The sequence below is a fragment of the Dunckerocampus dactyliophorus genome, chromosome 8, assembly GCF_027744805.1.
Source record: "Dunckerocampus dactyliophorus isolate RoL2022-P2 chromosome 8, RoL_Ddac_1.1, whole genome shotgun sequence".
In the NCBI taxonomy this organism is placed as follows: Eukaryota; Metazoa; Chordata; class Actinopteri; order Syngnathiformes; family Syngnathidae; genus Dunckerocampus; species Dunckerocampus dactyliophorus.
Window position 1 is genome coordinate 19,571,423 of NC_072826.1, and position 25,898 is coordinate 19,597,320.

Consider the following 25,898-nt stretch of genomic DNA (forward strand, 5'->3'; position numbering starts at 1 on the left):
GGGGTGTCACCGTGCCTCAGCCCTCAGGTTAATGACAGGTAAAAAATAAGTAAAGTACAACAATAATTGCTCAAAAATAAAACATATTTCATTCTTAATATTATATTATGTTAATTATATCACAGACCAAGAGTCGCAAACAAATCTTATTTCACTACAAATTTTTGTCAAAACGTGGAAAAGAAAAAGTCACAACCATCGGATGCACAATTTAAAAAGAAGAGGAAAGGAGAAGACGAGAAACGGGCCAAACACAAAGGTATGGAGTTTTCGCATCACTTTATGTACACCACATTATGGAATGTATGTGATCAAATAAGTTAACGTTACTTGGCGGCTATACGCTAACTACGCTTCATTAGTTTCCTTGACCTAGAGTTTTAATTGCATAAAAGGGATGTGAATCAAACGCAATTTAAGAGAGCTTGTGAAATATTTTGGAGCGCCTTCTGCAGTTGAAAAAAACGTTTGCTAAACAGCAGATGTGGGAGTATGTGTTGAGTTCGAGGAAAGGGGCTGGGGGGGTTGTACCTGAAGTGTTTGTGCACTGCAAAAAATTTAGTTTCCATTCTATTTGTGTTGTATGAATTTTTTTTTGCTTATTATTATATATCTTTATATCTTTAATCTTTTATCAATGTCAAATGTAATATAGTTTGAAAAAATATTCTTTTTGAAGAAAAACTAGTCGTGTAAATTTATTTGGGTGTGTGTTTGTTGGGGGGTGGGTACAGCGTCGGTCCGCCCAGGGCGTCATTCAAGCCAGAACCGTCACTGTTCAGAGAAGAACCTAAGCAAAGTGATGAATCTTTTTTTTTATACACTCAGTTAAATTATACTTGAGTATCCACGGCTTATATTGACATCTATGTCAATTTGGTACATACGTGCATGGTCATTTGATGGAGATTTGCACACTTTTTTCCCTGAATAGTTCATTATTTTTCCAGATATCATTAGAGGCAATTCAAGAGTGTGTTGGGGCCCCTGGCAAAATGCACAGGCGACCCCTTTGCATGACGCCACTGCTGTAGAAGTTCAAAATTTGTCAACTCCCAGGGGGACCCCAACACAAGCAGTTGCCTTCTTTGCCCTCCTGAACATCAATATTATGTAGTTATTATACAACAACTTCATTCTTCAACTTTATCAATGATTTGGAGTGCATGAGAAAGTGGAAAGGAAACATGCCTCTGTTTGACCACATGGTCATTTGTTAATGTGTATATTGGCATAACACAGCAGAACCAATGTTGTAAAAAAAAAACACATCAGGAGGTTGCCTACAGCCACAGTTGTCAATGCCAGTGTTTTTAAACCTGGCACTAATTAGAGATGCTAATGGATATTTGCTGAGACTGAAGTTAATAGCAATACTACAGAGCTATTATTGCTTGGCTAGCGTTGCCGCTGCGACCCTTTTCTGCAATTACGGGACATGTAAAACACTATTGTTTGTTCAAAATCGTTCAAATGTTTGCATTTTCCGGCTCCATAACATTGTTGTCATGTTAACAAATCCAGTTACAGGTCAAAAATAGTAGCATAGGCAGAAAAATGATTACTTAGAAAAATGCGACTTATAAACTGTTAATAGTATATCTACTACATAAACTTCACCTACTAGTGAAAATAACTTAAAGTAGACTTGGGTTTTTTTTTTTGAGAGAAGCCATCAGCCAGGTGATACGAACAGAGCAAATACGTTTCTCCTTTTGATGCTGACATGCATATGGAAAACAATGTGGGCTTGAAAACTTGGCAAAAGTTGAAATTCTATATTTCTAAACCAAACATCTGAGAGAGGAATGAGACTTTTGGACTCCAAAAACAAAAATGCTCACGATTATTTTTTGTCATTTCAGAAGCAGCAGCAGAAGTTAACTCACCAGACACTTCATTGGGCACACCTGCAGCATGTAATGCAGGGGTGTCCGACTTTTAACACAGAGCTGAAATGTAAGGCATTTTTCTTTCAAATATATTCAACTTCTTAGCCTATCTTGACCTAAAATTTTGACTGTAGTCCTTTTTGTCAAGACAAAAATAAAAAAAATAAAACCACGGTTTATCCATAAATCGTGTGTGATCCCTAAACTGCATTGAATGGGTTTTAATAAACAGGTAAAAGGCAAAGAGTATCAAAGTGGCCCTCATTCCTCTGTTTTTTTTGACACCCCTGATCTAATCCAATAGAAAAGCAATGATGATGCATGGTGGAAACGAGAACCACCTTTCATTTTGATGCAGTACAGTTCTACACCTGGACTGGTGATCAATCACATAGATGTTTATTTTGACGCTAACATACAGGCGCCGCTAGCTGTTAGTTCAGCTGCCCAACACTGGCAGAGCATCACTCGGTGCGAGCCATAAAGTTTATTCGGCGTGACGGCTAAAATGTTAAAGCCATGGTTGGAGTCTTATACTGTGCTGCAAAACTAACATGATAAAAACTGACCAGGATATGAGACTCTCGAATAACATTTGTTGCTGTTTTACACATTGAACTGAACAAAAGATGTGTTGTTTTTTTGTCACTGCCGGCAGGTTTACATGCCAAATCGCACGCATATTTTCACACACAGTACAGTATTTCATCTTTTAAACATACAGCACTGCTATTCAAAGCTAAACGCTGCTCTTTGCCCACCGGTGACAGAGAGTAGAAGGCTATAAAAGCCATCTGCTGCAATGTTCCTATTCTAATAACCATAGCGTGGATAAGATCTCTCAATGAGTCCCTCCAGTGATTATTTCTCCAATCAAACCAACCGCACGCTGACAGTCCTTCATCGCAAACATCAAAACTATGGCATGAGAATAAAACAAGAACATCCCCTTGGGAACATGTAGGGAAGACGTTCTGGGTTTGTCATGAGTGGAAATTTGGAAGAAGGAAGAACAAAAAAAAGAACAGAGAGGAGTGAAACACAGCTAAACATTTAAGCTCTCTTGGTCACAAAACTGCACTGTCAGGATGTTTTTAGCATTTTGGACATGAGGAAATGTGATTTTGTTCGCATTGGATTTGACTCACTATCACCTCTAGTGGGCCACAGTAACATTACATGACAAGGCATGATTCAAGCTGGAACACACAATAATAGGTACATCTTCACAATCTATTAATAACCCATATCATATATGTCTACAGGGTTCTAATAATGGTAACCGTATTTAGAAAGTTATAAAGTCACCAGGTTTTCTATGCTCTAACTACAAAAATATTCAATTTATTAATATTGAATCCTACTTCGCAATTCACTTATCACGGTTGTGTCTGAATATATATATGTTTTTTCTATTTATTTTATTGATTTCTTTTATTTTATCAAATATATATCCAAACAATGTGCATTCAAAAGAGTAATACAGTTGCATCAAAAAAAATCGGACCTCACAAAACACTCGCCGTTATACAGTATGTCTCCCTGCGCACTGTCGCCTGTGCACTTATGTGTTTTTAACCACACATTTGCTCTCTGCGGCCATGTTCTTTACATATGTGTTCCATAGCGGAAGATGATGCGAGTGTGCTCACCCTGGGATACGGCGGGAGACATATACTTGTATAACGCCCAGCGTTTTGTGAGGTCAGATTTTTTGAGAAGGCATTTTTGTGATGCAAATGTGTTCTCTTTTGGACGCACATTGTTTGGAGAAGCCAAACTCTTTACTTAATTGTCCCCAGCAACTAACCGGAACTACGTTTCTCATCACCGAAATCCGACCAGGACTGGATTTCGGAGACCAAGTGGGGGGTAAGCCTCTGTTATTGGACTACAATGCTGATGGGGATGTCATACAACTTCATGTCAAAATATCCGAACTATCCCTTTAAGTTTACTTTTAAATAGGGAGAGGGTCTCTTCCCCCCAGATTGAATCGGGGAGATGGTTCCATAACAGAGGAGCCTGATAACTAAATGCTCTACCTCCCTTTCTACTTCTAAAAATTGTAGGAGTGGCAAGTAGTTGTAAATTTTGGGAGCAAAGTTTTCTACTGGGTTAAACCACAGTGGCCACTCCCACAGCTTGGGGACCATTTTGACAAATGCAGCTCTGTGGTGCAAAACATTAGTTCAGTCTAACCGCCGTTTCCGCTTGGACACATTTCACTGCAGCACACAAATTTCCGAGTGAGCGCTGCCTATTTTGTGGAGGAGCTGTCGATAAAACCGCGTCTTGCATGAACTGCAAGTGATAGGTACATTTTCCATGATTACTTTGGACGCTTCCGGTCAAGTTTTCTCACTTTCTGTGTTGACTTTGACTTAAATTCTGAAGCGTGATTCAGCACATAAATCTGTTAATAATGGAAGCTCTCTGTAGCAGCATGAGTGGGCATGTAAACCACGAAGCCTCGAGGTAAAACAGGCGTGCCGATCGGCATTTACTTGTGAATTATGCCCTGTGCGGGTTTGGCCGCCATGATGAGGAGCAGAATTCAGAAACTATGCATTTAAAACATGTCCTCGGCACACTGCTCAGCTACTAATTGCTCTAACAGATGGTCCAAAAGCAGTGGCGGAGCTAAGGGGTGGCCACCCCTTGTCACTCTCCGCCCCCCACCCCACTGGCCATCGAGACAATTCAGGTATCAACTTATTGCCACCGCTATGTGAGTAATGGTCTCAGCTTGGCCACCCCAATGCAAAATGTGTGGCTCTGCCACTGCCTGGCTGTGTAGTGCTTTATATGTGAGAAGGAGAATTTGAAAGTCAATTCTTAATTTTACAGATAACCATTGCATTGAGGCTAATACGGGTGATGATTCTGATGATAATGATTCCTCCTGTTCCAGTTAAAACTCGTGCAGCAGTATTTTGGACTAACTGAAGGGTCTTTGAGATTTCTTAGGGCAAACGATTAACAGAGATCAAAGGAATTTTGTGTTCCGGAAGAAAAAAATGTGGGAATTTTTGTGCTGCCGTTAATAGCACGAATGTCGCTGACTTTGTTCAATGAGTTGATGTTGAGGTGAATCGGTTGAGAAATGTGACAGTTGTAGCAGGTAATATTTAGTTGCAGGAAAAAAGGGTGAATTTTGGGAAAATTTTGAATTTCTGATTTTGGATCACCACCAAAATTTTATCAGTTCTTCCATATCCCAATTCTGACAATTCCTGACAACCCATTAAGAACTTTCCAAGTTACTTAGAACACAAACAGAGAAACAGATAAACGCGGGCAAAAACATAACCTCCATGCTGCGCTTGTGCTTTGCGCTGTGCTTGGCGGAGGTAATAATAACTAATAAATTCCCTCATGAGCCTTTTACTCCCATCTCATTGAGAACTGCCCGTGCTCGCTCACGTTCACCTTGGTCCGCCTTTGACACCGCAAATAGATGTACTCGGCTATGCCTGCCGGTAATTAGCAGCTCATAACCCAAATTTTAGCTCGCAGTTCAAAGCAAAAAATCAGCCGCCTCGCATCTAAAAAACACTCGTTAGTTGGGACACTTGTATGCGGACACATGTGATAGCTCGTTGACGACATCACTTTTAGCTTTTTCATAAAGTGCTGGTATAACTTTCTGTCTAAAGTGATGACGTGATGGTATTTTGGTAGCGAGGGTCAAGAACTTTAATCATTTATAGTCATGGGAAAACTATTAGACCACCTTTGTTTCGTCAGTTTATTGATCCGTTTTAATGCTTGGTATAACTAAAGGTACATTTGCCAAAGTGTTCCCAAACAAAAGACCGTAGTGAAAAGGGAGGGTCTTCCAGCTCAGGCTTCTCGCTTGCATTTGCCATGATGCCATTTGTCACGCCTGCGAGTTACTAGCATTTTTCCCCCTCAGACAGTAGTGTCCGACACTCAGAGGCGTCCGTGCGGAAACTCGCCCAGGACTTTAGTTCCATGTGAAGCGCTTAGATCACTCTAGTAATAAATTTAATGAGAAAAATAGCATAAAATATAACCAAAACGGTACGCAAGCGGACCGAACCGAACATACAGAACCGAAATGGGTCAATACATCCATGTGAACCGTTACACCCCTAGTATACTGTATATACACGATGTATTGTTTTGTGGGGGTTTTTTGTAACAACAAAACAAATATTATGTTTGCATCTGCCTAATCTTTGGTGCATGTCTTGTATTAGATCTCATTAGACAATGCAGGTGTACCTAACATAAAGTACTGGACTCACCTTGACAGGTTTTGGCATCTTGGCCTAGTTGGAATCCAGCGGGACAGCGGCAGTAAAAGCTTCCGATGGTGTTGCAGCAGAGAGCTTCACATCCTCCGTTGGTCTCCTCGCATTCATTCACATCTGATATGAGAAACAAGGAAAAGGTTAATACGCCGGTCGGGAAAATTGCAAGCAGATAAACCACAGAAGTCAGGATGTAGGTTTAGAAGATATTTTTGAGCAGGAACAGGTGCCAATTTGATTACGTTTGAAATGTCTGAAAAGTGCTAAAAGTGCTCAAGAAGACAATTTTCCTACATGACTCTTCAAAATAAGGCAGGAAAGAAATAAGATGCTTTAAAATGTTCCATTAAAATGTTCCTGTATTCTGTGTAACCTCTTTTTACCACACATTTGCTCTCCAGCAGCTAAATATCATGCCAGAGTTGTCATCAAGTCAACCAGATAGAATCTTTGCTTTGCAGACGGCCCATAATAACAGTCTGACTCACGTGCTGACAGTTCAACATGCACAGTTTCTGCATAATGAGGCTAAATTAAAAACGATCACAGAACGGCCCTTATATTGTAACTTTAAAATACGATGTGAATTTTTAAAGCTATAGACTTGATGACATTGGGCTGAATGATTAACAAGGTCATCAAAAAAAAACCCATCTTGGACGGAATCCTGGCGCGCATGGAGTCAATCAGACGGCAGCAACAATTAGTTTTTACTATTATTTTCTCAAAGCCAAAACAAAAAAAAAACTGTGAAGAAGAAGATCTGCCAACTGGCGAGTGAAGCTACTTTTCCAGTTTACATCTGGACTACTTCACCCCCCCACCCACCCACCCACACACACACACACACACACACACACACCCAGACACACACACACACACACACACAAAAAGTAAAAAAAATAATACCTGCCATATCCACACAAAAAAACCACAACCAAACACTAAACACATATACTGTACAATGTGCGCTACACTCCAAGTCTATGCAACAGCGTGGTTTAAAGGCACAGTTTGTAATTTGGAAAAAAGGTCAGTTCCCAGCGGTCCTAGCTTGTAATACCACTTTCCACCATCGCGGTATAAGGGCCACTGCTACATCAAAAAACCCATTTGCACTGCCTGTATGACTTTTTACAAGAATTGCTCCTGTGTGCGCTGTATAAAAGGCACCACAAAATAGGATGATGAAGTCGACCCAGGAATTTTCCAGCTTTGGAGGTACTGGAGTACTAGAGCCACCTGTGTAGGTATTGCAAAGCGCACACAATCACAGTAATATCCTACTTTGGCCAGGTTCTGTATAAAAGGCACAGGCTAACAAACACGCTGATACTGCAATTACAGTACACATGATCTCTGTGTGAAAGGGGTTACTGTTTGTTGTTTGGAATTACACAAACATGATTAATTTTCACTCAATCCATCAATTTTCATACAAAACATGGATTAAATCACATCACATGCAAACTGAAGACATCAAGAATAAGAATAGTTAAATTCATTAAACATACAAAAATGTGATAATATACTGACGATAATTATAGTTAAAAATTGATCACAGAAAACACAATCAAAAGAACTTCGATAATAAGAAGAGGTCCTTCACACACTTTGTCTTCGGGCCTAAAAAAAGAGAAAAGTGTTGTTGTTTTCTATGAGGAGAAAAATACAAAAATACAAATGTAATAATTTTTTTTTCAGAATCCAAAAATTAGTGGACGGATCCAGGAATTTTATTTCACTTTTTTTCAGCACAGACATTTTTTATTTATTTCTCAGTGAGTAATGCATGCATCTTGACTACAGTATTAAAATCAGGCATAAGTAGGAATTGTGTATCTCACTACGAACGTGTAGAATTTGGTCCAAATGAGTGTGGTTTGGCCTTGGTGGAGGTCTACTTTCCAGCATTCGAGTTATTTCTGTCACTACAGGTGAATGTTGGAATGGAAAAACACCTCTTAACAAGAGCAGCACTGCACCAACCAGCCTGGAGAAATCATTTTGGTTTGGAATGTGCTGCAAACACAAAGACTGGTGGTTGGGCACTCTGGTCCTCACTGGTATTTTTGTCATTGGACCAAAGGCTGCACAGTAAAGAACACACGCATAGTAATGACTTCATTGGGCCGCTTTTACATGCAGAAAACATTGTGAAATACACATAAGTGACCAATGAAATAGATTAAAAACATTAACATTTAACTTTTACCTTTCATCACTTTTACCTTTATTGAAGACTCTTGTTGGCTTGTTTGGTACCCTCGGCCAAATGAGCCGTACCGGCAGAGTGAACGCACCAGAGTTCATTATACCCGAACCAAACATGATAAGTGTGAATGTAGCCTAAAGCAGACCTGTGAAGGTCCACCAGCAGGATGCGTGCTAGAGTCAAGGGCAGGAAGACGGGATCCTGAGGGATCCTGCAGCGCTTGCTGCCTTTGTGTGAGGAGCTGGATCCCACCCCCCACCCACACACACACCATTAGCAGCCTCGACCCCTGAGGACACACACCTGTGTAGCAGGATTGTGTCTAGGGTCAGTGTCACGCTCATCATTCTCCAACACTTTCTGCCCAATAAGATCGCAGGAATGTTGAGTCAGGAGACAAATATGTAATGGTCTAAAGATATTTGTGTGGAGAAGAAAGCCATAGGGCATTTCTTCTGTGAAGATATGAGGGCTAAAGTTTTCCTGTAGGACAATCCAATCAATTAGGAAATATCCGTGTTCCTCTCAGTGCATTACAAATGACCTCATAAACTTCAGTGACCTCTAAGGGTGGTCTCCAGGGGGCAACAATGAGACATTCGTCTTGTCATCTAACATCAATATTGCACTTGCTGATCAATCATTGCTTCACCACAATTCAAACTCCAGCAGAGGACACATCTAAGAGGCAAGAAACTCATTTTTTCCCCCCCAAGAATCACAGAGGTTTCGCCTCCCTGACGTGAGCCTCCAGTAGATCGTATTGATCGTTATTTTCAAAAAGGAGATCCAATGACTAAAACAACTCAGCCTGCTCCACGGGGCCAGTGTCAAAGTTCAAGGCATAAGGTCGAGCAAAGACTGTTTGACCATGTGGTTGAACTTCACCTATGCAATATACGTGGTGCAACAGTCCTCTTGGACCTCTGCAGTCTTCACACAGATTTGGCGTCACACAGATTTGTGCTGTTAAGGCAACGAAACAATTTTCAAACAATTTTTAAAATGATCTGTGAGTGTTTGGCGCTAAACATCTTAAACCTGCTCAACTTTCACAGAGGGACACTATGTTCTGGCTTATGAAGCACAATCATGACAATTTGGCCTCGTAGTCTGCAACATTTTTGACTATTTGCGCAGGTTTTCTTTTAATATCACAGACAGCTCTCTTAAAACCAAAACCGCTTAAACACTTAGAGTTAGGGTAAATGGACAGTACCTAACCCTAACCCATAGTTGTAAATGGACCGTAATGGACAAAAAAAAACTAATACAGTCGTCCTTTGTTTATCAAGGGTAATTGGTTCCAGACCCGACTGTGATAAGTAATTTTTCAGTATTAATAATTGGAATATTTTCCTAGTGAAGCGCCTAGAAAACCTGTTTATGACTTTCTAAATAAAATGTTTACCATTATTAGAGTCCTGTAGACATGAAATAACATCCCTGTAGAGACGGCCACCGCTCACAACCTATACCAAGCTACAGCGCTAAGTAGTTAGCCTCCAATTTATTAGTTACAAACTGAAAGTGTTTCAGACGAGTGGGGAAGATAGTCTGCTTGATGCAATGTAAGGCAAAATGAGATTCGGACCTTTGATGATAAACGGACCTTACTCCACTTTAATTGAAGACCTCTGTTCTAGAGTGATACTATCACCCAGTGGCTTTTATTTTACTGGTAGTAGTTTTTTCTGTATTGTTTAAAACATATAAAGTCATCCCTCACCACATCGCTGTTCGAATCGCGGCCACCCATTCTGCTCCCCTACTACCCATTTACTGTGACACACACAAGCATGAGTTGTATTCATGTCTTAAATGGCTTATTTACTCATTTTATTTATGAGTATAAAGGTGACTACAGGGGTGTTATTTTATGTCTAGAGGGCTCTAACAATGTTTAAAAACGTATTTAGAAGATCGTAAATAGGTTTTCTATGCCATTACTACAAAAATAATCCATTTATAAAGCAGGAATCCTACTTCACGGAATTCACTTATCATGGTGGGGTCTGGAACCAATTAACTGCAATAAACGATTACTGTATTTGACATTGGTAGCTGTGAAGTAGAAAAAGACAATGAAATGTTCCATTTGTAGCAGCTAGACCCTTTTCTGTGTTACAAAATGTTACAATTTCTGGTTCTATGGTTATCATCACACTTTTCCTCATCGACACCACGGATGTCATTAAAAAAAGCAAAATTAGAGTTAACCATTTTAATGCATGACGACTGTTCAACTGTCCAAGTTCTGTTTGACTTTTGAGTCCTGTATTTTGTGCCATGTTTGACTTTGGAGGTTCCACTTTCCAATGTTTCCACTCCCGCTGGAGCATCTACGCAACGTTCCGGGCGGATAACAACATCAAACATCATTAGGAGCAAAATCCTGAGTGCTTACTGCTGTTGTGTCTTCTATTAAGTGAAACCCTAAACAAACGCCTGAGAAAAGCCTGCAAAAATGTGGAAAAGAATGGAAAAACAAATAAGTTGGACAAAAAAGATGTGATTGCATGGACATACCCCCCACAACTGCTCAGCTGCAGCTGAGGGCTTTACTTACATTCCAGCATTGCTGCATTGTGCGACTTCCTGCGATAACACCACCGCTCTCTTGGGAAGGACCACCACGCAAATGTCCCAGTTGACCACGAGTGGCTAAGAGAGAGCCCACTAAAACCTCCACACTAGATTATTATCTCAGGAGCAAGGGGCCGGAAAATTGCAGTATTCATACAGGATCAGGAGAGGGTTGTGTGGGAAAGGGGGGTGGGGGAGACATGGATACCTGTTTCCTCTTAGGGGGCTGATCTAAAAAGCCTGCTGGGTTTCACAAGTGTTCATTTCTGGTTGGCAAACTGACAGCTGCTTCCATTTACCAAAGTGCTGAGAGGATGTCGACTATGTAGGCTCCACAAGATGTACAACTTTAGACGGTGGCTGTAGGTAACCATTCCTCTGCGCATGCAATAATTCACTGTATTCACCCTAATATAAGACAAGTTCTTCCCTTAGAAAAAGGCGTTGCCTTATACTGTACAGTATATGGGAACTAAAGAATTATACCTGCAAACCGACAAGTTATTCCCCTCATGATCTTTTCTTCCTGTCACTCTCACACACTCATACACTCCATTGACCTGGAGACAGAAAAAAAAAGTGTCTCAAAGGTAGGGATGTCCCGATGCAACTTTTTCACTTCCAATACAATACCGCTGTACAGTGGAACCTAGGTTAGCGTCTGCCTTGGTTAGAATGTTTTTTGGTTAACATCGAAAATTCTCTCCACAATTTTGCCTCGGTTTGCATGTACGTATTTTTTGGTTAGCGTACAATATGGCTTGGGTCTTGTCGTGTTGTTAATAAACTGTGTGAGTCTATCATATTCTTAATACAATCCACCCTCCTTTAGCACAGTTAAATGGTTCCAGACCTGACCCGATAAGTGAATTCCCGCTAAGCAGTATGTAGTAAGTAGTAATGAGTATTTTCGTAGTTCAAATAGACCTTCTAAAAACCTGTTTTACCATTATTAGAGCCCTGTTGACATGAAATAACGTCAAAAAAAGTCGCCTTTACACTTGTATTTCCCAATATAGTAGAAATAATAATAGATAACAAGTGATTTTAGGCATAAATAAGGTAAGATAAGACTCACACTTTAGCATAGACAGCGTACTTTATGGCTATTGTCTCATCAATGTAACATTACTGACCCCTAGATACCAATGTAGAATACTACTCTATTGCTGCTGTGTGCAAATATGTATTTTTTTTTTACTAATAATAGACCATATTCATCCACAAAACAGCAATCATTTATTAACTAATTTTCTAAAAAACGCGATAGAGTGAGGGCGCGCTCTTCGAAGTGCGATGCAACAAAGGACGACTGTATGTTGTTTTGTTTTTTTTTATCAGAAAATGTCCTTCCTTGTTCGCATCCAAAAATTACGCTACCTGTCTATGATGTCATTGTCAGTTGACTCTCAAAAACCATTGTTAACACAAGACGTGTTTATGCATTCATAATTATAGTTTTACATGCATAAAACAATTCCAAAATGCATATAAATTGCAAAATGAAAGAGACAAATAAACATTTAAGGTTACTTTTACCTTCACTAAAGACTACTGTTCCCAAAGACACAGTGTGGCAGCGAGACATCCCATGGACACTTCCTGTTTTGTCATGAGTTATTTCTTGAATTCAATAGTGGCTCTCACCTTCCTAATCAAAATTCTGGCACTTACAACTTTCTTTGGCTCCATTTTGGGTTACAGTATTTAAGTGAGAAACACTACTGAATTCAAGAAACAACTCATGGCAAAACAGGAAAGTGGTGGTGGTTCATCTCGCTGCCACATTGTGTCTTTGGGGACAAGCACGTCAAGAATCAAGTCTTCCGTGAAGGTAAAAGTAACCTTAAAGGAAAACTACAGTTTTTTGGGGGAATTTTGCCCATCAGCCACAATATTTATGTGAGACATGAACAAATGTCTTTTTCTTTTTGTGCGCTCTAAAGATATAAAAACAGATAAAAAAAGAGACAGCTCAGAACTGCAATTCCAAAACTAACGTTTTATGGTTTTACATACATGCTAGGACCATATAGTAACAGTTACATTCCCAAATGCTGATACTATGTGGGAATGCACAAAGGTAAGGTTTGATGATGATTGTCTGATTTGCATAATTGACCATGAGGCATTTGCATGTAATTGTAATAGACGCTGTAGAAGAGAGGAATAATGTTGTGGGAGATAAACACAGTAGAAAAGTAAAAACAGAGTAAAAAATATTTTGCCTGTCACATCTTTTTGTTGTTGTTTTTTTTAATGTCACAAACTAGACGGAGCCACCTGTGAGTGCTTTCGATGGAGTAGGAGCGCACTGCAGCACCTTGTGCTCGTTGAAATGAGCATTACATGCTTTCATGTGAGAGCCTCATCACTAAATTTGTCACGACGCGCTTGTTTGAAAAAGTAAAAATTTAAAATAAAAATTGGCAAGTTGGCAACACCGATCCCTCCCGCTACATCTTCTTATTCTCTGGCAGACCATGTGCGGATGAGAGAAGCAGAGTTACAATGCATGCTGCACCTACTATAGAGTTGTGATGGCAAGCTCCACTGTCTGCTTCACAGACAGTCCCGTTATAATGTGTTTATGAGCGAAGGCAAACAGGTAGTGCCAAATCTATTTGTGGCGGGCGGCCCACCAATCAATCAAGGAGATTGGGCTAGACTTTTAATTCTGCATTGCCCTCTCATTTGCAATAAAGTATATTATGCATTATGCCACGTTAGGCTTCATTTGTAGTTAACACCCATATTGTGAAGCCTAACACTTCCAACCACACTTGCTCACTTTTTCCTCCTGTTCTCACTTCCAGAAGACTATTTATTATGCATAATTGAAAACCCTGATCCCATTGATGCTGTTTAAGTGCCTTATGGGTGTGACTCACTTCCCGACGCCCTGTAATTGTGGCCATTGCAGTGCATTGCTTGTGTAATCGGAGAGGGATAAAAAAGAAAGACCCCTTTAATCCAGTAATTAAAGACAAAACTTTCTTTTTTGGACTGTTTTATACTTAATGACCTTAACAATCACACCGGAAAGTCACATTATGCACATTTTAAAGTAAAAATCACAACTTTAACTGTTTTTTGTCTGATTTATTCTCATTGTCATGCTATAGTACTGAATTTATACATGAGGAAAATAGTGCTTTGATTACCTTGTGTTCATCATCTGTGGACACAAAGTCAATGCAGCAAAGAGGAGATGTTGTGAGTCATTTTTGGTTAGATTTTTAGTTGAGCAGGACAAGAAACATAAGGTTAGTGCTGAAACTTCGCGCTTGGCTGTCAGGCTATCACTCAGATAAGCAGAGAATTAAAACACATGTATTTTGTTTTTGAGCAACTCTTCTTCCCAAGACATGAACTAGCTTTTATCACCAACCCACAACAAAAAGGGAACGAGGTGCATTTTCACACAAAAATTACGTATACAGTTGTCTCTCGCCAATTTGCGGTTCAAATTTTGCAGTTTCACTCTATAGGGGTTTTACAAAACTAACTATGAATTAATATATCATGTTTTGTGGTTAAACCAGGCCTATTATTACTTCAAACATGTGCATATTTAGGCTAACGTTACATGTTTTTGGCCTAAACTAAGCATGCATCCACTCATCCATCCATTTTCTATACCGCATTACAAGCATAAAAATGGATAAATTAAGTAAAATACAAATGAAAGGCATTCAAAAGACGCATTCAAATATGCTGATGTAGTATTCAACACTCGTCACTAGGTGCCAGTAATGTTATTGTAATGTTGGGTGAGACACACAAGCACCAGACTTGATCACTGGAACAACAGGATTTTATTGCAGGTTTGAATTATCTCATAACAGGCACAATAATCCCTAATTTAAAAAAAAAGAACAGGGGCTACTGTTGCAGACGTAACCCACGGCAAGATGACGCTCAGCTCTGAACCCTCGACATCACTTCCTGTCCGCCACTCACTCTGCTCCCCAAAGGAACACATTTATAGCACCACACACGAGCAAGTCTTCTTTATGTATTGAACTATATTGAGTAATATGAATGTAAAGCTGACTTATAGGGGTGTTATTTCATGTTTAGAGGGCTCTAATAATGTTAAAAACTGTATTGACAAGGTCCTAAACAGGTTTTCTATGCTCTAACTATGAAAATATTCAATTTATAAATAAGGACTCCTTCTTCACGGAAATTCACTTATTACGGTCAGGTCTGGAACCAATTAACCGCGATAAACGAGGGATTACTATATTCCCTCCCTCACTTTGGATATATATTTTAATATTTTATATTTAATATGTATTGTATTATATTTTATTCGATTATATTTCATAACAGTAAAGAAGCCGATTCTTATGAGAACTACTTAGTTAATTAAAAAAGTAAAAAACATTTTTTAATACATTAATTTATCACACTGTTAAATGTGTGTTCTCACTTGCCATGTTTGGTTCACTTAAAAGGAACTCTGGTGTGTTTGCTGTGCTAGTATGGTTAGTTTGGTCAAGAGTGAACACAATCAACCAAACCCTGGAGTGCACCCAACAAGCCGAGCGAAACCACTTGAGAGATGCGTCTAGGTTCGTTTGCAAGTGAACTCTAGTGCGGTTTGGTGCACGTGAGCTGAAATGAAAAAATAAAATAAAAATAAGGGAAACTGCTCCGACGCAAGACAAATTCTCCAGCCATAAATACCATAAATATCAAAGGACAGCTGCACAGCTCTGACGTAAATAGACAAAGACATAAGACAAAACCGGTGAGCTAGCATTGTTCAGCTACAAGATGGATAATGCTGACACCCCTCTTGAAAAGCCAGCAAGCGTCTGACACACAGTACCAACTGACTGTGAGAATATACTACAGTACATGTGACAAACGTCAATTCTGCAACTTTATAGAGTGAAAGATGACATGTTAAAGGAAATATAGCATTATTAAAATATCTACTTATTTATTATTATTATTATATATTATCATAACAGTGGGTTATTTGGTCTCAAATGTTGACAATAATTTAGTTTAGCGTCAATTTGTGGGACAATAAACTTTCAAAAGAAACCTGCATGGTTTTGTGCCTCTGTTACATAAAAACGTTTCTGTCCAGTCGTTTTTTTCATTGTACTTTACTTAAAATGAACGTTAGAATCTCGTCTCATCTCGTTCTCGTGGACCCAACCTCGTGCATGGTCTCGTCTCGTGAGTAATCAGTCTTACATACTATTGTGTGTTACATTGCATGTAACACATATGTAGAATGGGATTTCTGCATGTTTTCACGGGGAGGGGTATTCCTTTCCTAACAAGCAGCTGTCATTACCTCATGTAATCTTTAATTCCGCTACAGCTGGACGCCTTTAATCCCACACACAGGCTGCTCACATCACATCCGTAATGCTTTATCGCACGCATTAAGTAGTGTCGTGATGTGACTGTGATCGTATGGAGCGAGGTGATTTACATCCAAGAACAAGTGAAAAACATGCAGATCGCTTGTCAAGGCTCATTTTTACAATCAGTGCAAATTAAATGGAAGTAGGCCAGCTGCATGTAGCCGTGCGTGTCTCCAGAATAACATTTTATGATCAAAATGCCTGTGGAGCTCGGGGGGATTGCCCTCTGACCTCTTTGCATGTGCTGTATCTGCAGTCTACCTGTTGGAACCTGCTGCTCCTCACTCTGACCCGGCAGCTTTGAGCGCCTGGGACAACACATGGACGCCAGAAGAAATCCAAAAATTACTTGTTGTCATTTACAACCTGTCTCCGTCTCCCGGTCGCATGTGTGAGAATTATTGCAATGGTATGCGGTGGGGAACTTTTCGAGTCGGAGAAAGTAGCTCAAGGCCACTTAGCTACAAAGTGAAAGGTGTCAGGAGGCATGACGGACTGTCGTGCTGAAATTGCACAAGAAGAATAAACACCTCCTGTGTCCATGTGTTCTTTGTACACCGTCTACAGATAGTTGTTCCAGGATAGACCAACCAACAGTGTTTTGAAAACGCCTTTGAAAGTCTTATTATAAAGTCTTATTAAAAACTCAACCTATAATTAAGTATTTAATCGCTGTTTATATCAGCCGATTAATGCAACATCAGTGACTTTAAAGATGCACCCGCTCAGCTACCAGCTGGATCATATTTACCACGCCCAAACCCTCGCCCTTTAATTATGTTCCAGAGGAATACAGTACATTGGACTGATGCTCTTGCTCTAATGGTTGTTTTGTTTGAAGCACATGAGTCAGACAATCTTGTCTTAATATAAAAAGTTTAAGGTTTTTTGTCAAATGGTTGATAAAGCCACTCCTTTTACACTGTCTCCTCAAGCCAGTGTTTTTCCAGCTTTTTATACGCTATTCCGTATAAATGGCACAGAATGGAGGGACCTAGTCATCCTGCCAATATTCCACCGTCGGAGGTGGTATTACATCACAGTCAACACTAACTTACTGTGCCCTGTTGTGTTGAAAGCAATTGTCACAGCATAACAAGTATTTACCATATTTATATACTGTAAGTATTATAGGTACAGTAGGGATGTCCCGATCCACATTTTTTGGCTTCCGATCTTTTTTTTTTTTTATAGTCCTGCGGATCCGATCTGGTACAGATCCTTTTTTTTTTTTTTATAATAATAAGCTTTTGTTACAAACATGAATTTGTGGAATTGAATATATTCAATTCATAACCATATATGGTTATGAAAATAGCTCTTCAAAGCATAACAAATAATGTATTGCTGAATTTACTTTTTTTTTATTACACAGCATGACCAACAATATTGTTTGGCTTTTGTAACAAACCTCTGTGAGTCAGGTCCCTAATCCAATAAAAGTCCATTCAATAAAAGATAAAATTGCAAAAAATGGGCATGCAAAATGCTTTTAGGGTAGGACTAATCATTTGACATGGTTACAGATTTGTGGTGTGATTTAGAATATATTGCTTTTTTTTTTAACACATCTCTCTTAGGGCCCTATGAAATCCGTTTTATTTTTTCCCAAATTCTTTTTTTCCGTTTTTGAATTCAGTTTTTTACCTTTTCCACTCATTTTACCAGCATAGCGTGTGCTATTTGTACATACGTCATTGGCCCATCTTGTCCAGTAATTGAGAAATGGGTGTAACTGATCTAACTTTTCTAATGGGATGTCAGCTTCAGCAAATATTGCTACAAAATCTTCAATAAAGTGTAACGCCCGTGCTTGTGATTAAGGAAGATGTAGTCACCAATCGTGTTATTAATGTAAGATATTTTAATGACACCCTTATTTTGTTTACACAATTAGACAAATGTGACAAAGAGAGACCTTATTTTGAAGGCCGGAAGTGCTTGTGTGTGTTGAGAATGGCGGTTGACGGTTGATACGTGCTGGGTGCCTCTCATCATTTTTCATTCAGAACCCTCACCTCGTCAGTGGGCATTATAAAAGGGTCCTTACATTGAAGCAGTAAAACACAACACGGTGAAAATATACTCATACAGTCTGAGTGGCGCACACACGCACACACACAGCTACACTAGCTGAACTAAGCGAACCCCGCTAGCTTCCATTCATGCTCGGTAACAGCGGAGTTTCCAAGGTTTTTTGCCGCCGTTTCGAGATGTTTAGTAGTGTTTGTGTGGGCCCTATTATAAACAACCAGCAGTTAGAGCGGTGCTTCCCGTGCGAGCGCCCTACACCATGACGCAGCAGTGCGGGCACAGTGAGAGGGAACTACCGCTGTAGCTACGGATCCAAATATCCAACGGCCAAAGTGAAACTAACTTTGCCACGGTACACCGCAGACATGTCTGCATGGTGGTGTTGTGTTTTCTTCTTCTTGCGGGTGGCGGGAGTCGAGTGGCAACCAGCTTTGAGGCGCATTAATGCACCTACCATGTTGGAGTGTGGCGAACGTGATACGGCAACCGGATCGGCACGATCTCGTGGCGGAATCCGATACTATCCGATCTTCACAAATACAGCGGATCGGCAGCCGATCTCGATCCCGAAGATCGGATCGGGACATCTCTAAGGTACAGTAATCTCACATTTATCGCGGATAGTTGGCTCCAAACCCGACTGTGAGAAGTGAATTTTTGTGAAGCAGGATGCCTTGTTTATAAATAAAATACTGTTGTAGGTAGAGCACAGAAAACCTCTTTACAACCTTAAAATAATACGGTTTTTATCATTTTTTTAACATTATTAGAGCCCTCTAAACATGAAATTACACCCCTATAGTCACCTTTACATTCATATTACCCAATATAGCAAACATAATCAGTATGGGTGCGCAATAATTATGCTGCTATACCAATAAATCCGATAATAGTAAAAATAGCTCAGACATCTGATAATTAGAAAAAAAAAATGCTCAAATGAAGCGAGATTACCCATACTGTAGTGTGTGTTACTGGGCTAAGGTAGGCAAATCAAGCGCTCCTTTTCTGTGACATGCTGCACACCTCCCCTGAGCTCACTAGTAAACAATCATGGCGTCGATCATGTAGGACTTCTGCCACCTGAAACACCAGCATCACTACGACGGTGTTTTGAAAGCCTACGAAGACGCCAGTGCTGCTAAAGAATCGACCATAAAGCTAGCCACACTGGACGACTAGCACTTTACCATCACTGAAGATACCGGCTTTTGTCTACTTGGAGCCTACTTAGAGTCACGGTTTGTAGTTCCAAGCTGCCACTATTTTTGGGATGTATCTTTGCCAGCAAAATACGACATGATGGCCACACTCATGCATATACTAATAGATGGAAATACGGACATAAGCTTCACTATTGATTTACAGACATGTGATGTTAGCCCTGTTAGCTTGCATATGGACTTCAAACTATACCTGTACAGTTTTGTTTGTTTGAAAAAATAAACATCCTTATCTAGAAACAGATTTTTGTTACTTTTATATTTTGTTTAATAGTAGTGATATTTGGTTAGAACAAATATATGGGTAAAGTTTGTCTAATGCACCTTTGACTTTCTTACTTCTGAAAGCGAGTTAACGTTCAAGCTAAATTTAAAAAAATAATAGCGATAAATAGGTTATTGGTTATCGCATTGATATATCGGCCTTGAGAAGCAGAAAGTTATTGGTATCGGTTTGAAAAAAAGATATCGTGCATCACTAATAATAAGAGTAAATAAGCCATTTAAGACATAAATATGACTCACACACATGTGTGTTACTGTAAATGCCTTCCAGTTCTAGCGGAGTTGAGTGGCGGGTGGACAGGGAGTGACGTCGTGGGTTCAGAGTTGAATTTTAGCTTGGTGTGGGTTACTGCAGCAACAGTAGCTCGTGTTTTTATTAGACATTTAGTTAGGGATTATTGTGCCTTTTGTGAGATCGTTCAAACAAGCAATAAAAGTCTGTTGTTCCGGCAATCAAGTTTGGTGCTTGTGTGTCTCACCAAACATTACAGTAACATTACTGACACCTAGTGGCCAGTGTAGAATAGTATATCTCATTCACAGTGTCTTTGAATGTGTCTTCTGAATGCCTTACATTTGTATTTTAGTTCATTTAGTCATTTTTATTATCAAAAATGCTTAATTTGGGCAAAAAATCCATAAAATTAAATTTGCTTCAATATGCATATATTTTTTTACTCATAATGGGCTCTTCAACAACAAACAACATGATTTATTAATTCATATATTTTTGAAAAAACGTAATAGAGTGTAGGAGCGAAATTCGAACCATGAAACGTCGAAGGACGCCCTATGTCACACACCAAATGCTGGTGCTGGCGCCATCTAATTATAGCTGATTGTGGAATGCTACCTGGATATTTGTAAAACTGTACACAGTTAAAGCAAAATCTGGCCTTCGCTGGGTTCTGTGTAAAAGGCACAGGCGGACACATGCCAGATCTTCTGTCATGATTCTGATGGAGCTATTTTGCAGGATCTCCACTTAAAAAGAAGCTTGTGATTTACCAACTCACCCTCACTACATTCTAAAAGGACTTTCATCGATACATTGTGGTCATCTATGATAATTTCTGGTTTCAGTCATGTGAAAATGAGTAAGGTACAATGTCTGGTAGTACAGTGTAACTTACAGGATACTTTCCCAAAAAAGTAATTGAATTAGAAATGGAATTGAGCCTTTATAAATGTAATTAGCTACCAGGGAAAGTAATTATTGAGCTACTTTTTTGAAAAACCTTCAAATATGTACAATTATTCAGATTTATCTTGTGACTTGCAATTATCTACCAAAACGGGCGAGTGTTTTCCTGAAAGTGAAACGGGCCTTACATCCCTACGTTACCACACGTATGGGCTCCATCATTTTTGGTAAATTTCTTGGCCGTGGCCAGCACGTAGAGGACGTAGGATATCAGAGGGGTTGCAAGTGTGTCGTACTTATGGAGCATGCGATTCGTGACACCCACGTAGCTTTTAGATCGTGAGTGCGGTGTGTGACTCATGCGTGCTAGGTGTGCTTCATGTAAGGATGTCGTACGTTTCACTTAATGGGGACGTACGTGTAGCCCACTCACTCTGATTGCAAGATGGCCGTACTGGCTTCTTGCGGCACCCACGGCTATCGTGACCGGAAGAACCTGCCCACCGTGGCTGGGTAAGGTGCGTTAATGTCGGATACGCTATGTGAGCAGCCGCCGTGCGTCCACGGAGGTCGGGAGAGCCTGAGTGTTGGCCAGGAGAAGCCACCCGCCGTGGCCGGGCAAGGCACGTTAATGTCGGATACGTTATGTGAGCAGCTGCCGTGCGTCCATGGAGGTCAGGAGAACCAGAGTGTACAGCTGGAGGAGTCGCCCGCCGAGGGAGGAGTCACTGCCGTGTCCGGGCAATGTACACAATGTACTAATAAACTCATAAAAATAATTTGCTCGCTTTAGCAACCACAACTGTTGTTGACTAGCTATTTAGTTTCCTGTGTAGTAGTAGTAGTGAACAATGGCAACTGAAACGACATCCAGATTGCAGCGCATAACAACGTGCCACATTTCACTGGTAATGGTAATGGTAAAGTTTGAAATAGACAATAACGGCATGAGGAACACTTACTTGCTATCAAGAATCAATGTCTGAAGTACTGACATGAAGATTTATGTAAAATCGTCTAAAACAACGGCTCAACACGTGAAAGAGAGGAGAGACTGTAACTGATTACATTTCTTTCAGATTAGCATCTGCTTTTCACAACTCACAAAACATCACTTAAACGCCGGTCGTTGCCCCCGAGGCGTCCTGCGTGAGAAGATAACAAGGGAGATAATGTCGTAGGTGGAGGGGAGGAACACACAGATTGCGAGTGTGGCTGGAGGAGCTCTGTCACAAAGATGATACATCTGAATGGCAATAATGGAGAGTGAAGTCATGTAAGCGGATCAGCCCTCTACTGACGATTTCTCTAATGATATTTTGCAAACTCCTGTCATGTCTGATTTACACATCTTTGATGACCTCGCCTGCAGTGTGACCCAGACCGGCCTTTCATCATGGATGCTGTTGGAAGCCTAATGAGACGCACAATTAGGTAAGATTAGGGTGCTCGGCAGGATGTACATACAGGCAGGTAGGGCAGGCGAGGACAAATGCTGCCCTCAGAGATTTTATTCTGTTTCTCATTAGAGCCTCACTTCACGGAACAAAATGTCTCAAGGAAGCAAAACTTTTATCTCTAAAGGGGTCGGAATAGGGCCGGGCGATATGGACCAAAATTCATATCCCGCTATATTTATGTTGAATACCGATATATGAGATATAACCCGGTATTTTTTCCACAAAGTGACTTTAGACAAAGTCAGCATTTGAAGTTGTGTGAAGTTGCTTCATGAAAATAAAAAATAAACATAGCAGCTCAAATAAAATGGTCCATTGTCTTTGTGAAATAAATACACAAAAACTAAAATATAACCATCAATCTTCTTTATAACAAACATTTAGCTATGCTCAAATCCTCAGCTAATACCAGAAGCATAAAAGAATAACATATGAAATAATGTGCACCATGTAAAAGGAATTTTTTAAATGTCAGCAGCAACTAAAAAATACTTTACTTTGAACAGTTTATTTTTTTTTAGAAAGCAGAACGTCGTAAGAGAGACAAAAACATCAATAAAAACACCTTAATTACGTTACAATTACTACAAATAAACTTTATTCTTCATGTGGCCACCAAAATAAGATCATTTTAATATTTTATCTTAGCTAGCGCCTCTCAAAGTCTAGACAGCGTAATAATTGCGTCCAGCCTCGCCTCCAGCCTCCACTTTTATCTTGTTTATTTATAAGCCATCGTTATACACATCGTTCTTCCATCACCTGTTCTGACACACTGGCAGGTAAGTGACCGACTCCCAATGAGGCTTGAGTGTACTGAGTAGTCATTAAATGAAGATTAAGAAACATTTTCGTTTGAGATCCCGCTCTGTCGAACAGGACAAGATCCACCCCGGTGACATCGCGCCTCGAGGATGCGTGGATCTCCACTGCAATGTGCAGCGGGAGCTTTACTTTCACTTTTATGTTCCCGAATACCAGAAACACTCCAGAAAAAGTAGCTAGATTTGTCACTCGTCGCTTTTGAGAAAGTAAGTCGCCAAGAGGTTTGGAATGTCGCCAGATCTAGCATGGAGCACGGAGGGGGGCGGGGCTGCAGCCTCGCTAAGGAGGGCTCACACACAGCAGTGATGAGGGAGACAGACCTCCGTGTCAAGATACAAGAGAACTGCACAAATGCAGTCTATATCGATATGAACGATATGTTAGTTTTTGATATCGTGCTTCAAAGAAATATAGATATTTGAAAAATATCGTTATATCGCCCAGCCCTAGCTCGGAAAACAAACATGTTGGGGAAAAACGGGAAAAATGTTTTGTGGCTCTTACCTTGTACTTCTTCCCCACTCCGTTTGAAACCCTTTCGTAAGTTTATAAGCAAGTGCTAGCAAGTGGCCGTCTAGAGTCCCTGTAGCATAATAGTTGTGCAGTCTGGTGTAAACAATAAATAAAATGAGTGTAATGGTGACTGAAGGGGTGTTATGTCATGTCTACGAGGCTGTAATAATGTTAAAACGTGTATTTAGAACGTAATAAACAGGTTTTCTATGCTATAACTATGAAAAGATTCCATTTATTAACATTGAATCCTGTATCGCGGAAATTCATTTCTCACGGTCGGGTCTGGAACCAATTAACTGCTATAAACGAGGGACAACTGTATATTTCATTCATTCATTCATTCATTCATTCATTCATTCATTTTCTATGCCGCTTGTCCTTACTAGGGTCGCTCGTGTATGCTGGAGCCTACTAGCTGACTTTGGGCGGAACAACCTGCTGTTCTCTGGCAAGGAGCTGTGCAAGAAGTACTGAAACATTCAACAGTTGGACATGTGCGTTCAGCAGTTTAGAGAAGGTCAAATTAAGTTCACCTGTAAAAGGCTACAGTGAATTTTAGCTTCATCCTGAAATTTCACCCAAAAACCCAATATCCCAAACTTTTTGTGAGTAATGTCTAAAAAAAAAAAACAGGTATTAGTATACCAAGTAGTGTATATTGTAGAAGTTCTCATTACGTTTTAATGACATGTTGCAATTTTACAGACTGAAATGCAAATAAAAGTTTTTAGTGTGAATGTAAAGGGTAGAAAAATGGTAGCATGAAGGAAGTTAAGGGTCAGAAGGGTTCAGTGGGAACTTGTGAGAAAGCACTGTCTCGGACCTGGTGCAGCACGTACAGTACATGTGCAGGGCCTGCTTTGCCTCAGCTGCCCTGCCAGTCATGCACCACTGCCTGCTAACAATATGCATGGAACCACATTAAACCTCCTAATGGTGAAAACAGACAGACAGGTCAGTGACACTGAACAGGCCATTTATGCTGCGATTTACAACCCATCGCTTAGGAACATGACCAGCAATGAGTGAGAACATTAATTCTCAACCTGACCGTGTCCACTTTTTACCCTCTGTTTGCGTGTTTGTCATTAGAAACCCCAAATGTCAGAACTCAAGCAAGGCTAAGTAAAAGAGCAGACGTCTCAGCTGGAGCCTGTTAAAGCCATCAGATGAGCCACTCTCACTATCTATCTTTTAATTGCTTCATTTTCAAACAAAAACACCAAATGTGGTAATAATGAATTATCCAGGAGTTAGATAGCCTCATGTTCTGATGTTCCACGCCACATGCTGACCTCTCAGCGGAGTCTGGACTTGTTAATCGTGAATCACAAAGTGCTGCAGCTTGGCATCGTCACAGTTTTCGAACCTTTACAAGGCTCTCATTGAATCCTGGGTAGTGGAGCAAAATGAACGATTACCAGGCATATTATTGGGGATGCGCTACAGTACTTCCTGCCTGATGGACGCTTGATTTAAGGCAGGAACCCTCTCAATGAATGAGCTGTGATGGCTCTACAACCTTCTCTTTAAGACACTTGGAGCAGATTCAAATCCATCATTGAAGACTAAGGATTTACTACTACTTAACTACTATGGATTTACACTGCAACTTTAATTGCCCAATTAAAGGAAAACTGCACTTTTTTCATCTATAATCCTTTATGAGACATGAAAACACCTTTTTCTATTTTCTCTGAGTTGTAAAGATATAAAAACAGCAAAAAAAAAAAGGGCAGGTAAGTAATGCACATAATGGGACACATCTATTCCGCCTACACTTATCGTTTTATGTACATGCTGTGTCCATGTAGTAACAGGCACATTTATGATAACATGTAATACTTACAGTATCTTTTCGTATTTTGGTAATTGATTTCAAATAGCAACATAGAAACAAACACCTACACCTAGCGTTAACTTTTCTAAACTCAAAAACACAGCAGCAGTGGCGGCGGCTCTAGCATGTTACCTTTCGGTAGTGGCCTGAGGCGTTGTGAGCGAGTGTGTGGTGAAGCTAGTCGCAAGCCGGCTAGTAGCTAGCT

The 25,898-nt window shown here is 40.1% G+C and overlaps 1 protein-coding gene and 1 long non-coding RNA gene across 5 annotated transcripts in view; one reads left to right on the forward strand and one right to left on the reverse strand.

The window, feature by feature from the left end:
- megf6b (multiple EGF-like-domains 6b) overlaps positions 1-25,898 on the reverse strand; it is a 93,715-nt gene that overhangs the window by 32,351 nt on the left and 35,466 nt on the right. For all 4 annotated transcript variants that reach the window (XM_054785821.1, XM_054785819.1, XM_054785820.1 and 1 more), the window contains exon 5: positions 6,167-6,289. In XM_054785821.1, coding sequence (XP_054641796.1) covers positions 6,167-6,289 — 123 coding nt within the window. The remainder of the gene's footprint in view (positions 1-6,166; positions 6,290-25,898) is intronic.
- LOC129186998 (uncharacterized) lies at positions 145-6,478 on the forward strand. Its single transcript, XR_008572331.1, has 3 exons — positions 145-259; positions 1,866-1,959; positions 6,175-6,478. It is a non-coding gene; the product is annotated as an uncharacterized LOC129186998 (long non-coding RNA).